Source organism: Cryptosporidium bovis, assembly GCF_009768925.1.
Source record: "Cryptosporidium bovis isolate 45015 chromosome Unknown contig_27, whole genome shotgun sequence".
NCBI classification, from domain to species: domain Eukaryota; phylum Apicomplexa; class Conoidasida; order Eucoccidiorida; family Cryptosporidiidae; genus Cryptosporidium; species Cryptosporidium bovis.
The window spans coordinates 124,644-138,455 of record NW_027125017.1 but is presented as its reverse complement, the minus strand read 5'-3'; the positions used below and the strand labels follow the sequence as shown (position 1 = coordinate 138,455).

The following is a 13,812-nucleotide window of genomic DNA, read 5'->3' as shown; positions in this document are numbered from 1 at the left end:
AATGAACTAAAATACTCAAACTAAACGCCATTTTAAGAGAAATATTTTCTACAAAGCTCGCACTTCTCTTTTTGAAACAAAAATATATTCAAGAAAATTTAAATTGATTTAAATGACCAATATTAATACAGTGGTCAAATAAAATGATTAAGAAGAATAAATAGATTTATCAGGAACATACTTTAATTATCTCACTCAACTTGTTTCAAAAATGTAAAAAATTGCGCAAAAGTTTATTGTTTAAAAAATGTGTAAAACATAAGATAGTATTCTTATTGTTCAAAATTCAGGATGAATAACTATTACTGCTTTTTTTATTCCATACAACTTTTATTATTAACTTAAGCCTATTTCTTTCATTAGATAATTGCAATTTTATGAATTTTGCATGTCATTGTAAACATTAGACAGCCATCTCCATTTTAATTTGAGGATGTGGGAAATAACCGATAATTTCCAGGTCACCCCATTTAAAATCTTCAATATTTTCGACCTTTCTCTTAAATCGCAACTGAGGGAAAGGTCTAGGAGTGTGGGATAATTGTAATTTAAGTTGATCTACATGATTTTCATAAACATGAGTATCACCCAAAAAAATAGTAAGCTCACAGAAACCGTAACCACAAATGTGTGCTAACATCATGCAAAGAATAGAATATGAAGCAATATTAAATGGTGATCCAAGACCAAGATCACAACTCCTTTGATATAAGTTACAACTTAATTTTTTATCATTAGTGACATAAAATTGAGATAAAATATGACATGGTGGAAGTGCCATCTGAGATAAAGATGAAGGATTCCGTGCTGTAAGTATATGCCTTCTGTCTTTAGGGTTTGACTTGAGTGAATCAATTAGTTTAGCTAATTGATCTACACCAGTCCCAGTATAGTCATAATGCATTGTCTTGTATTCTGCATTAAAATGTCTCCACTGAAATCCATATATAGGCCCTAAATCGTTTTCCTCTCTATGACCAAGTCCTATTTTTTCCAAATATTCTTTTGAACCATTTCCAGACCATATGAAAACTTGTTTTTCAATTAAATGATTACCATTGGTGTCCCCTTTAATAAGCCAAATCAACTCCTCAAAAATCGATTTAATTGCGACTTTTTTTGTAGTTAAAAGAGGAAAAGACTCACCAAGGTCAAAACGCATCATTTCACCGAAAATTGAATATGTGTTTATTCCTGTTCTATTTTCTCTATATTCACCATTTTCAAAAACTCTCGAAACTAGATCAAGATACTGGAATTCTGGATGTTCCCTCCCTTTTGTTATAGTTGGAGTACATAAAATTTCGTCTCTTGGAAATCTTCGTCTTTCTGACATTTTTCTTTTTTCAAAAATTTCTCCTAGCTGGATAAGAATTTTGTTGATTGATTTATCTTCCTTATCTTTACTCTCCCCCTTAATCTTTATTATTTCTTCAACGATTACATCTCTTCTATCATAAATCACAAAATCAAAAGAAATTTCATTTCTGCAGAATGTCTGAGAAATGTATATGGGAGCAAAGTCATTTTCTGGAACACCAGGAAAAAAAGAATCAAATTCGATATTTTCCAGAGCTACTCTTGTTAAATAAATTCTATCTACCAAATTATCAATTTTTAAAGCCTCTCTATAGATTGATTCACCGCCACAAATGAAAACTGATTCTAAACTTTCATCCATAAAAATTTCATTCAGTGAATCTCTAATAGTTTTAAAAACTGCTATTTCATTATTTCTCTCTTCTAAAAGTGTTCCAGAAATAATAATTATTTTTCTATTTTTAAGGGTTTTCTTTCCTATTGATTCCCAGGTTTTTCTTCCCATTATTACTGCATTCCTTTTCGTAGGTTCATTTGTACTGCTTGTCACCCTCGAAAAGAACTGAAGGTCTTCTTTAATAGACCAAGGAAGTTTTCCTTTAACACCTATTCCACCACTTTCAATAGAAGCTGCTACAATTAGTGACACACTCTTCTTAATGGATGGTGTAGAAGGGGTTGTAGTTATAAGTGGTGTAAGAACCATATTGAGCCCAAACTATAAGAAATAAATAAATATATATATTTATTTTTGTCTATTTATTAATAAACATATTTTATAATAAAATATTAAATGTAATAATTAAATAAATGGTAATTTTACCTTTAACCGAAATAAAAATATAATGAATTAATGCTCCCACCACACAATATTCTCTAAAACACCCGGTAAAATTCAGTTACTTTTTTCCTATGCATTTTAATTTTAAATGTCAATCCAAAATAAAAAAGATAAATAAAGAAATAAAAAATACAAGAATAAAATTGGATCTTTAACTAAAGATTTTTATAGAGACTAGTACTTCCGACTTTATAATGCTTTAAAGATAACTCTTCTTAACAATATATTATTTAATAGATATAGTGCCTATAGGTAACTTCAAGTAAAATGGTAATTTTAAAACGATTTAATTTAGTGTATTATTTTTATATAATAAAAATATTGTAATTTACACGTAATTTATTTTCGTTTTAGATAATCATTTGATTTATCCCGAATTTAGCCTGCAAATAGATTCATTAGAGACACTCCATGAGACGAATGTGTACCATATTACTATAACTGCAGTAATAACGCCACAAATAATGAGAATTATGTCCATAATTAGTGTAGTTATTTTCATTTCTTTCCTGAACATTGTTAGATGAAATAATGCTGGTAAAATTATACTAATTGGAACGCAAAAGAGGCCCCCAACTAAATTAACAAAGTTTCCAAGGGAATTAATAAGAAAGTAACCCAAAAGGCAACAAAGAATGCTTGTAATTATTGTCACTATTGATGGAGCAGCCTTCACAATATGATAACTTATACCCTCTTTAGGAGACAAGTTTTCGACTGTAAAAGATATTGAACCACTAGGTTGACGTAGAAGGACTTTAGAACCAAGTCTTGAAACAATTGAGCCAGAGCTTCTATCTGTAAATGGAGAATTTCTCTGAGAACTTACAATAGGAGTATTTATTTTTGATGTTCTTTGAACACTTAATTGTCTTTCCTGTTCTGCAGGAAGAATAAATTCAACAATCTTTTTTCTTGTATATCTTCTGTATATTGTTTCAATATAATTTGTAAATATCTCTTTTATTGGGAAAGTCATTAATGGAAAAGATAGAAGAACTGAAAGTGCAAAAAAAATTTGACCTGTTATTGAACCAGGAGAAATCGGTAAATTAAGTGTTATTGTTGAGAACGTTTTCTCACCAAATCCATAAGCTGAAACATAAGTAAAAGTCAGTGTTAGCATGAAAACGAATGATATTGCCCCCAAATACACCCATTTGAACATCCTTCTGGTATGTTGCTCTGCTATAGAAACATAGTAAGAAAGAACTACTGGACCAGATACCCAAAGAAAAGCTGCTGTACCAATGAAACCTGCTACTGATCTCAGGTCAGTATATGACGGAATATAGTAAATTGTATTATTTGCCATATTTTTACTCAACTCTAAAGCTGAGTACACAAACACTATAATAACACCAACAAATAGGGATATATTTGCAATTACCATTGCTGGACCTAAAGATTGTATTCTTCCAGGACATGAAAGAGGAATGTAAACTAATAATTGCAAAAATGTTATTAAAGCCGTTCCATAATCTATATATGAAGGATTGCAATTATATATACCAGCGATAACATTCTGAATTGCTTTTGTTACAAATGTGGCAAAAACAGAACAGAATGAAATCTGAGTGAAAATTAATGAAACATCAGCGACTATTCTACCTACTTTTCCCATTGCATGAGAAGCAATTCCTGAATACGTAGCATTAGCTCTATCAGCACATTCTAATAAAAGCAATGTGCAAATTATATTCAAGAACCAGTAAAATAAGAGTAATGCTAAACTAATGCTATATCCTGTATTAACTATAGAATAAGGCGCAAATAAGATTCCAGTACCTATTGTTGCCTTAATAACAGTTATAAACCCTATCAACATTTGGACCCATATCGATGATTCCTTAAGAGGAACTACGATAATTCCAATTGGGCTCTCAATTGAATCTCTATATTCATCTCTATATCCATTCTTAAGTCTTTCATTTATTTCAAAATTACTTTCATCTAGGCCCTTGCCATTTTGGCTATCAACCATAACTAATTCGATATTCATAATTTATAAGTTTAAAACTAAATATAACTTTTTTTAACTTATTTTATTTATTTAAAGTGTTGTTATATTATTACCAAAGTTGTATTTCGATAGTATTTATTTATTTTTCTATATTTGTTGTGGGAACATGCCAAATCTTTTCTTTTGGCGGCATGTATATTAAATGAGCAATTTAACTGATCACAACTGAAATGTAACGAAAAAGAATTTACTTTTAAAATAGAATATGTTGCGAAAAAATGTGCTGATTCGTGCTCCTATTAAATTTTAACAATGTTTTTTTTTATAATTCTCTATTTCCAAATTATACACTCCATATTTTATTTTGATTATCTTAGAATAAGGAATGAAAATAACACAGAATGATGATATAATGACTATTTATTCAGTAAATAAGAACAATGTCATAAAACATACATTAAACAACGAAAGGTTTAATAATTTTACAAATGACTATCAAATATAAAATAACATTTAGGATATATATAATTTAATATTGTATACAATAATTGTCATGTATACGATCCATTTGTAGGTCATTTCCTTTTGTTTCTTTTAAAATTATAAAAATTAATTTATTCAATTAGTTCAAATATTCTGTCACAATGCTTAAAAATAAGAGGATTGTGTGAAACTATAATAACGGAACAGTGTTTAAAATATAATTTTAAGAGTTCTTCTATAGGCACCAATTCTTGCAATTCAATTTTATTCATGGTAACAGAATTGAATTGAATTGGATTATTTACATGATATTGATTGGATATAGAGCACGGTTCATCTAGAAGCACTAATCTATATGAACTTCTGTTTAGGATTAGTCTTGAAAAATCTAAATACTTGAAAATGATATTTTCAAATGCGTTTCCCGATATAATTTTAGATATATTTATTGAGTTTAAATCAGTTTCTTCTTCGATATTGTCTAATATCTTAATCAATTTTGTAAGTTTTAGTGCTTCAATTATTTGACTATTAGAGTAATCATTATACGGATCCATATACTTTTTAACAGACCAACTATTAAATAAATAATTTGCTTGTGTAATTACTCCAAATATTTTTCTTCTTTCACTAACAGGAATATTAGAAATTTCAATTCCATTAAACATTATTCTTCCTTTTGAAGGTCTAAAAACTCCCAAAATTGCCTTAATTAGCGATGATTTACCACAACCAGTTCTTCCAAGTATTCCAATATGCTCCTTCGGTTTCATTGAAAAACAAAAATTTTCAATAGGCATAAAAACAACTCCATCTTTTGTTTTATCTTCTGATTTATTATTACTGACAAAACTGATATTTACATTTTCAAATATTAAAGGTCCACATCTAAAATTTACTGCAAAGGAACTGATTGGAAGTGTATAATTTAGGGCTGGAGATTCAGCCTCAGTTTCAATTTCAGAGGCACCTATTGAAGGTAATATCTTAGGCAACTTCTGAAGGTTATTATTGATATTCATTTTTTCATTGAGATAACCGCTATCTACTAAATTATTGTTTTTAAACAATTCTGAATATTCTTTAATTCTTTCGATTGAACACATGTCTTTTTCAAGCGATGAAAATCTAAGGAATATTACATTTAGTGTTTCGGTGAATGTAATAAAGTAATAAATTATGAGACCTGCAGAATGAATTGTTTTATCACTTATTGATATTATTTGAAAATCAAGTGATAAAAGAATTAGAAATGAATATAAAAGAATAATGATAGGTCCAGATAAAATTTGAATTCGAAGTGCAGACCATTGAATAGCTGATGTTTGAACAAGTCTTAAATGGATAATTTTATACATAATGCCTTTAAATTTGTTCCTATATTTATTATTGTTCTCAAAAAAACTAATAAATTCTTTACCATTTTGAACTTCTGAAATAACATTTGCAATCAGAGCAGTTTGGTTCAAAATAACATTTTGTGTATTTCTAAAAATTTTTAAAAGAGGTACACCAAATTTATAAATAATAAATATCAAATGAATGTCAATAAAAAATCCAAGAATTGGACATAAAAATAATGTGAATGACAATTTTAAGAATGTATCAAAGAATCTAATGAGAATTCCTGCCATTTTCTTGATAATAATATCATCTATAAGAAGAATATCCAAGTTAAATCGATTTAGAATTTTTGAAATTGGAGTCAAGGAATAAAATAAAGGAGGAGCGTTTAATAATGAAATTAAATATTCCTTGTGAATAAGTTTTGAAACTTTCACTGTTATAAGAGCTTCTGAAATAAAAGCAAAACATTCAACAAGAATTTTTACGATTATTAAAAAGGTTAAACGAGAAATAAATTCGTTTGGTGCAATTAACCCATTATGTTCGTCTTCAGTTTTTAAAAATGATAAAAATTTATTCATGTTTAAAATAATGAGTTCTCCCAACCATATTTTAACAAAACAAGCAAGAGAAAAAGTAACTGTGGAAATTATACCTATTTTTTTTAAATAAAACAAATATACATAAAATGAAATTTCTGATTTTTTTCCCAATTTTTTATCTTGATAAAGTGAATAGTATGTAGTTTTTGCAGTTTTATTATTCATTACAACATTTAAACTATTAATACTTCTATTTCGTAAATAAACGAACTCCCTAGAGTTTAATTTTTTGCTCAATGATATCTCTTCTTTAAAGGAATAGGAATTATTAATTAAATAAATGTATTCTTCAAGGCTGCCATTAAATACAATATTACCTTTTTCTAAAAATAATATTTTTACTTTATTTTTTGTTTCAATATTATTTCCTCCTGAAAAAATTAGAGATATTGTATTCGGATTACATGATAAGATAGACAAAGAATCACAAAATATTCCATTACTTCCAAAAAGATTATTGAATATCTTTTTAGAGATACCTGCATCTAAGCTTGTAAAAATATCGTCTAATAAACAAATAATTTCAGAAGAACATGGCTTTGAATTTTTAATGATTTCATAATAATAAATAGTCCTTGCTAAACATAATCTTGATTTCTGCCCATTGCTCAATGCTTGATCATTTTCATCTACTATTCTAAGATCACCATTGCACCATTCACTTAAATCTGTATCCAAAGTACATACTTTAATTACATTGTCATAAACATTTTTGTTGTATTCCTGCCCGAATGTAATAGAAGATCTTACCGTTCCTTTGGGTATCCATGTATCCTGAAATGAACAACAAAATTGTACTTTTTTCCCTTTAGTATTAAACACCAATTTACCTGAAACATTTGAAGTTTTTCCAAGTATAGATTTAATAAATGTTGTCTTGCCTGAAGAATGAATTCCAGTCACAATGCAACATTCACCTTTTCTGAGAGACAGGTCTTTTATATGAAGACTGAAGTTCTTTTGATTATTTTTTGTATCAGCATCCATTAGAAAATCTGATTCTGAATTGCATCCTATCTTATCAATCCTATCATCTCTTAATTCGTTATCATTGTGATTATTCCACTTGAATATTGAATTCTTTATAATAATCAAACTACTATTGTTTTCAATTGATTCATAATTCAATATATTTTGATCAAATTTTAAATTTGTATAATGATTAATGAAAAAAGTTTTCAACCTATTTAAAGAAATAAAACCTTCAATAATAGATGAAATAGTATTTCTTGTTGGGCTTGTTAAAATATTTAATGCATGTAAAGTTGCAAATCCAGAAGTTAAAACTGATTTATAATTGCTATTTAAATTTAGGTGATAGTAATTAATGTAAGTACAAAAGAGAATATATTGAGAAAATGTATGTGTATTATATTCAAAAAATGTTCCAAGTAATGAGAAAAAATACCTAATGAAATTTGCTTGAATTTCTTTTCCTCTACTAGACATGAGATCATCATACACTATTTTATCCCATAAATGCTGACGAACTACATCTAATGATGAAAAATAATCATAACATTTATTTATTCTCTCATCCCTAAGTTTCATGAAAATCTTTTTCTTAAAAGAACCAAGTATTTGTAGAGAAAAACTTATTATTGTAATTATTACGTAATTGATCACAGCAAAGTTTGCAGATAAGCCTATTTGATTATGTAGAATAATCCAAACAACAAATATACGAAATGGTGAGGTAATGAGTTCAAATAGTGAAATTAAAAATGGTTCAATAAAATTTAAATCACCAAAAGCCAGGTTGTAAATATTAGGTTCTGCTCGGTATTGCTTATATATTTTATTATTCATGACCATTGCTTCTTCAAACGTAGCTTGAAATATTGTAGAGAGAAGATTAAATTGAACTTTAAGCGAAAGTAAAGAAACTGAATAATTTGTGTAAATATCCAACATTATTTTCAAAACATTGACAATAACTAATTTAATTCCATTGAAAAAGAAATCTTTTGAACATGAGCCGTCTAAAAAATGCCTAAATTTTGAATTAAGATACACAAAAAAAGAGATTTTAATGATATACATTATTATACATTTTACTATATCCTTATAAAATTTAGAAATAAGTACTTTTTCAAAATAATAATATGAACAGTAACTTTTGTATATAGATGAATTTTTATTTTCTTTTTGATTGATTTGACGCAAATTTAATATATCACAAAAAGAAGCATATTCATCTTCAAATGAAGCATTTTCAAAAGTGTACTGACTTTTTGGTTTAACTCGGTATTTGATTTTATCATCATCCTTAATATCGTAGTAAATATTATTATTTTTGGTATCTTTTAAATATTCACTTATCCAAGAAAATGTGAGATTACTCCAGATTTTGGAGATCCTAATCTTCATGATCTCTATGTATTTTAAAATTTAATGAAATAAAATGTTTCTACATAATCGAGTTTTATTTTATAGCTTAGAACAATAATATAAATGCTTCTTTTAAGGGTAATACCATTAAATAACAAATGCAAATATAACAAACCGGCGCGTTGCAGAAAATATAAACTTAATGTCAAAGTAAATGCAATTTTCATTTTTAAAACATACAATAGTATTAAAGAAATTTATACATATTAACAATTTCTTAACGCTGTAGCAACTCATTTTTTTTAATAAAAATAATATTGATAAAAAAGTCAGTCCTCACAAAAGTGACAATAGTTCATATTAAAAATATTGAAACATTTCAACTGAAAATTCAATTTAAGGATTTTATAAGTCAACTGTCGAGTTGTAGTGAGATCCATTTGCAAATAAATGCATATGATAAACTATAAAAAGAGTATTTCCATTTTGTGTACCGTCATTTACATGAAAATGTTCACCGTAATACTCATTTCTATGATTCAAAGAACGAATAACAGCTATTGGTATTTTTAATGAATTTGAAAGAGCAACTAATTCAACCTCCCCTCCCCACTCATTTGTGTCCCTAATGTTATCGCAATAGTTCTCGAAAGTTATATCTGAATTTTCAACCGATGCTAATACAAAAGGTTCCATTGTTTCTCTATTTTGTACAATGTAATCTACAGCAATTTTTCTTAACTCTTTAATCGAGTATATTCCTATATCCTTTTGTTCTAACTGGTGTTTAATTGAACTAACAAAACAATTTTCAATTGATTATTATTACAAAATAATTTACAAAATTAGTGTGATTAAGTGTTCCTGTTTAATTGTGTAATTAACTTACCCAAATAGACAATTACCATCAGGACTTATATTAAATAACTTTAATTTTAATTCTTTCAACTTTTCATTTATTGTGTTTAATTCAATTTCCGCAATTTTATCGGCTAAATTAAAAAATATATATATATTAATTTTATATTAAATGATAATTATTATTGCATGAAATTTGATAAAACAACTTACAATTCAGAGAATATTCTTCAACAAGTCTCAAATGATCTAATTCTAGCTCTCTTTGTTTTTTTCTTCTTCTTTTTTCGTTTTTAGATATTTTTTCAGTAGCATTTTTATAAATTGGGTGAGTTACATCTTGTTTATTGGAATTTTTACAAATCACATTTTCGATAAGATTGAAAATACTTTCGTTATCATTCAAACCTTCTGAAGCATTAACAGTTACATTATTTGAAATTTTCATCAATTCCATTTTATGAGTCAATTCAAGGCTTTCAAGTTTATGTTTGTATTCTTTATCAAGTTCTTTTTTAGAACCTTTCTTTTTGCATTCATTTAAAGCCTTTTTCCATTCATCTTTTAAGGCTTTGATCTCAAGTGCTTGCTTTCTTAACACTTTCCTTCTACTTGGTTGTTCTACTGAGCTGTCTGACTCCATTTTTAGTTTCTATTTTATATAAAATTGACACTATTCATAAATGAAATCTTGTCAAGGTACTACAATTAATACTAGTATTTAATAAGTAGTTTCCAATACACAATAATGTTGCTTTCATTAAATATGTGAATTACTAAGCTAAATTTGTTATTTAAACATTCAAAAGGCTATTTTTATTGTAGAAAATAAGTATAATTAATGCAATTTAAATTTTAATGAACTATAACTTTGAAATTCTATTCTTAATTTTATTTGAATGACTCAATTTTCATCTGTAATAGAATTTAAGCGGGCAAGCATTGACATCCCTCAAGATAGTTATACTAACCAAGTGCGTAATTTAACTGTTTAAAGAAAGTATAAAAATTTGTTAGTCATTATTCATTATAGATATATGCACATATATATCAAGTAGATTGTGTTTACTCTAATTATTTGATAAACTAATAAAGATCAATATTTAACAATAAAAGCTTAAAACTAATAGTGGGCTAATTAATGTAATATTATATAATTTGTGTTCTTTAATATTAAATAGTGTACATACATTTAGTATAAAGATAAAAACACAAATAGAAATATAAACAACTTTAAGGCTATCTAAACCCTTTTATATAGTATTTAAATTGATGATTTCAATATTATACTATTGAATTAACATTTTACCTCCTTTAAGAGTAAGGGGGTTGGGAACTATGGAGGAGGTAGATATTACAGATGACGTTTTGTTAAATTCAAATGAGATTGAAACCTTGTTTGACGATGATGATAATAAAATAAATGATACTGTGGAGGATGGTTCAGATTCTCAGGGTATTAGTAATATCCATAGAACACATTCTTCATTAAGAAGGGTCGTGTATGATTGTAGACAAAACAGTGCTTTGAGGAATAATCATTTAGAACTAGACACACCTAAAAGCAATGGTTTGAGAAGGAAATCATTAAAATTGTCAGCTAATAATGTAAATAGAGTTGTTATGATGGCTGACGGCTTTATTAATGATAAAGAAAAAACTAATTCCACACCTTCAGAAAATTTCGAAAATAATAACAATAATATAGTTGAATGTGCAATATGTTTGATGACTCTTCAAGATTTATTAAGTATTAAAAAAAATTCGGTGGTGCAATTAAAAGATTTTGATAATAATAATGAGAAGACAAATAATATAGGTGATGAAATGGTTTTAGAAAATAATAGTGATGAGTTAATAATAGGTGGTTTGTTGGTTTGTAAGCATATTTTTTGTTTCGTATGCATAAAGAAATGGTCTGATGTAGCTACTCAATGTCCTTTATGTAAAAGAGATTTTGATCAAATAAATGCATACAATCACATTCCAGGTGAGTTTTCAATTCCAATTAAGGTAATTAAAGTTGAAAAAAAGAAATTGGATTGTAATGATTTGGATGAAGATCCTTTCGCTAATTTTGCATGTGAAGTTTGCAGACTAAATGATCATGAGGAGGTTTTATTACTATGTGACAGATGTGATAAAGGATACCATACATATTGCTTGAACCCTCCATTGGATAGCGTTCCAAGTGGTGAATGGTTCTGTCCGAGATGTTTAAGAAGTAGAAGAAGAAACAACAGGAATAATAATAGAGCTAATAGTAGATCAAATACGAATAATAATCGTAATTTAAGGATAAATAGACGTGAAGATGATGATTTTGTACTGGAAATAGACGAAAATTCTTCAAGCAATGCAAACAACATGGGTGTTACTACAAGATCTAGAGCACAAAGAATGTCTGAAACAAATATAAGGACAACTGTAAATGATGATGCATCTTCTGATTTAATAAATAATAATAGAAGAATTACAAGATCAACTAGAAACACAAATGCGAATATTAATCGAAGATCGAGAACAGTTCAAAACGAAATAGAGACTGTTGATCATGAGGATAATAATAGAAGCATGAGGCAACATAGAAATAGAGGTGTAATTAGAGGAAATAGAAGGGATCAAAGATTAAGAAGATCTGGTGCAAATAGATCTGAAAGAGGTTCTTCTATACTAGAAATGCTAGAAGGCGCAATCAACATAACATCATATTATAATTCAGAATACGTAGATTTAACAAATTTTGCTTATAATGATGGTTCTTCTAATTCTACGTATAAATCTGGAAATAGGTCAAATATATTTAATAGAATTGAAAATAATGATGTTCATATTAACAATTCAAATTTTGGTCATTTGTATCAGAGAAACTATTCACAACAAAGAAGACCTTCAATACAAACTAATTTAAATTTAAATGACTACATAGCTTCAACAAATAATAAAGAAAGTCAAGGTTCTAAAAATCTAAAAAATACAATGTTCAGTGGTTCTCAGTATAGTCAATCTTCTGATGATAAAAGTATCATTGAATTGTTAGAAAGTCAAGAAAATGAGCCATTCAATAATAATGATGCTGAGAATAATAAATTGAAAACAACATCTATAATTGAATGCAAAGATATATATATGAAAAAATTGGATAGAGAAGATAGAGATAATAGTCATTTGAATAGAGGAAACGTGAATGGGAAAAAAAGAAATGGTGATACAACTTTATCTGAAAGATACTATGTTCAATCTTCACCTCTTTTTGATTCTGATGAAAATTCTTTTGAGTCTCAATTTAATCAGAATCAGAAAAATTTATCAAGTAGTATTTTACATATATATGGTGAAACTGATTTTGATGATGTATATAAGAATGACAATTTGTTTTCATCATCATCATCATCATCTTCATCATCTTCATCATCTTCATCATCTTCATCATCTTCATCATCTTCATCATCTTCATCATCTTCATCATCGTCTTCATCATCATCGTCATCTTCATCATCATCTGCATTTTACAGCTCAAATTCATCAGTTAAATTAGTGAGAATGAATAATTTAAATGAAAAGCTTTCAAAAGATGTTCCGAACAATCCTGTTTCTGATGATCAAAAAAGAAATAATGGACCAGTAATATCCTTAAGAGCTTATTATCCAGAGAAGTATTCATCTTCTAAGCCAAAATATATTTCTGGAAATGGTAAAAGTAATGAGTTGAATGGATTTTGGAATAATAATAATAATAATAGTAATAGTAATAATAATACAGCATCATCATCGTACTCATCTTTAGCAAATATAATAACACTAGTAAGAAATCAGATGCAAACAGGAAGTAAAAATAATTTTAATGACAAAAATAGTTCAAAAAAGGTGCATGTTTTAGGAGGAGGACTTATCGAAAAAGAAAATAGAACAGGTGTTCATACTTCTAAATTTTTGTTTGACACAATAACAAATGAGAATCAAGGCAATATTAAAAAAACAAGAAAAAACGGGAGTTAAGTTGTTTAATAATTTAGTAATTTACTTATTTTACGTTTTCATTTTATTTCATTAGTTATTTAAGTCGT

The 13,812-nt window shown here is 27.4% G+C and overlaps 5 protein-coding genes across 5 annotated transcripts; 1 reads left to right on the top strand and 4 right to left on the bottom strand.

Annotated features, from left to right (window-relative positions):
* Positions 1-403: 403 nt before the first annotated feature.
* Positions 404-2,026, bottom strand: FG379_001930 (dihydrofolate reductase-thymidylate synthase; the record flags this gene model as incomplete). The annotated part of the gene is made up of 1 exon (XM_067327533.1): positions 404-2,026. The coding sequence occupies one exon, from the start codon at positions 2,024-2,026 to the stop codon at positions 404-406; it is 1,623 nt and encodes a 540-aa protein (XP_067184262.1).
* Positions 2,027-2,528: 502 nt separating this feature from the next.
* On the bottom strand, positions 2,529-4,163 carry FG379_001929 (uncharacterized protein; the record flags this gene model as incomplete). The annotated part of the gene is made up of 1 exon (XM_067327532.1): positions 2,529-4,163. The coding sequence occupies one exon, from the start codon at positions 4,161-4,163 to the stop codon at positions 2,529-2,531; it is 1,635 nt and encodes a 544-aa protein (XP_067184261.1).
* Positions 4,164-4,738: 575 nt separating this feature from the next.
* Positions 4,739-8,926, bottom strand: FG379_001928 (uncharacterized protein; the record flags this gene model as incomplete). Its single annotated transcript, XM_067327531.1, has 1 exon — positions 4,739-8,926. The coding sequence occupies one exon, from the start codon at positions 8,924-8,926 to the stop codon at positions 4,739-4,741; it is 4,188 nt and encodes a 1,395-aa protein (XP_067184260.1).
* A 366-nt stretch (positions 8,927-9,292) lies between these two features.
* On the bottom strand, positions 9,293-10,388 carry FG379_001927 (uncharacterized protein; the record flags this gene model as incomplete). The annotated part of the gene is made up of 3 exons (XM_067327530.1): positions 9,293-9,683; positions 9,777-9,879; positions 9,959-10,388. 3 exons carry the CDS (start codon positions 10,386-10,388, stop codon positions 9,293-9,295), a joined length of 924 nt encoding a protein of 307 aa, XP_067184259.1.
* Positions 10,389-11,083: 695 nt separating this feature from the next.
* On the top strand, positions 11,084-13,744 carry FG379_001926 (uncharacterized protein; the record flags this gene model as incomplete). Its single annotated transcript, XM_067327529.1, has 1 exon — positions 11,084-13,744. The coding sequence occupies one exon, from the start codon at positions 11,084-11,086 to the stop codon at positions 13,742-13,744; it is 2,661 nt and encodes an 886-aa protein (XP_067184258.1).
* Between the last annotated feature and the right edge of the window lie 68 nt (positions 13,745-13,812).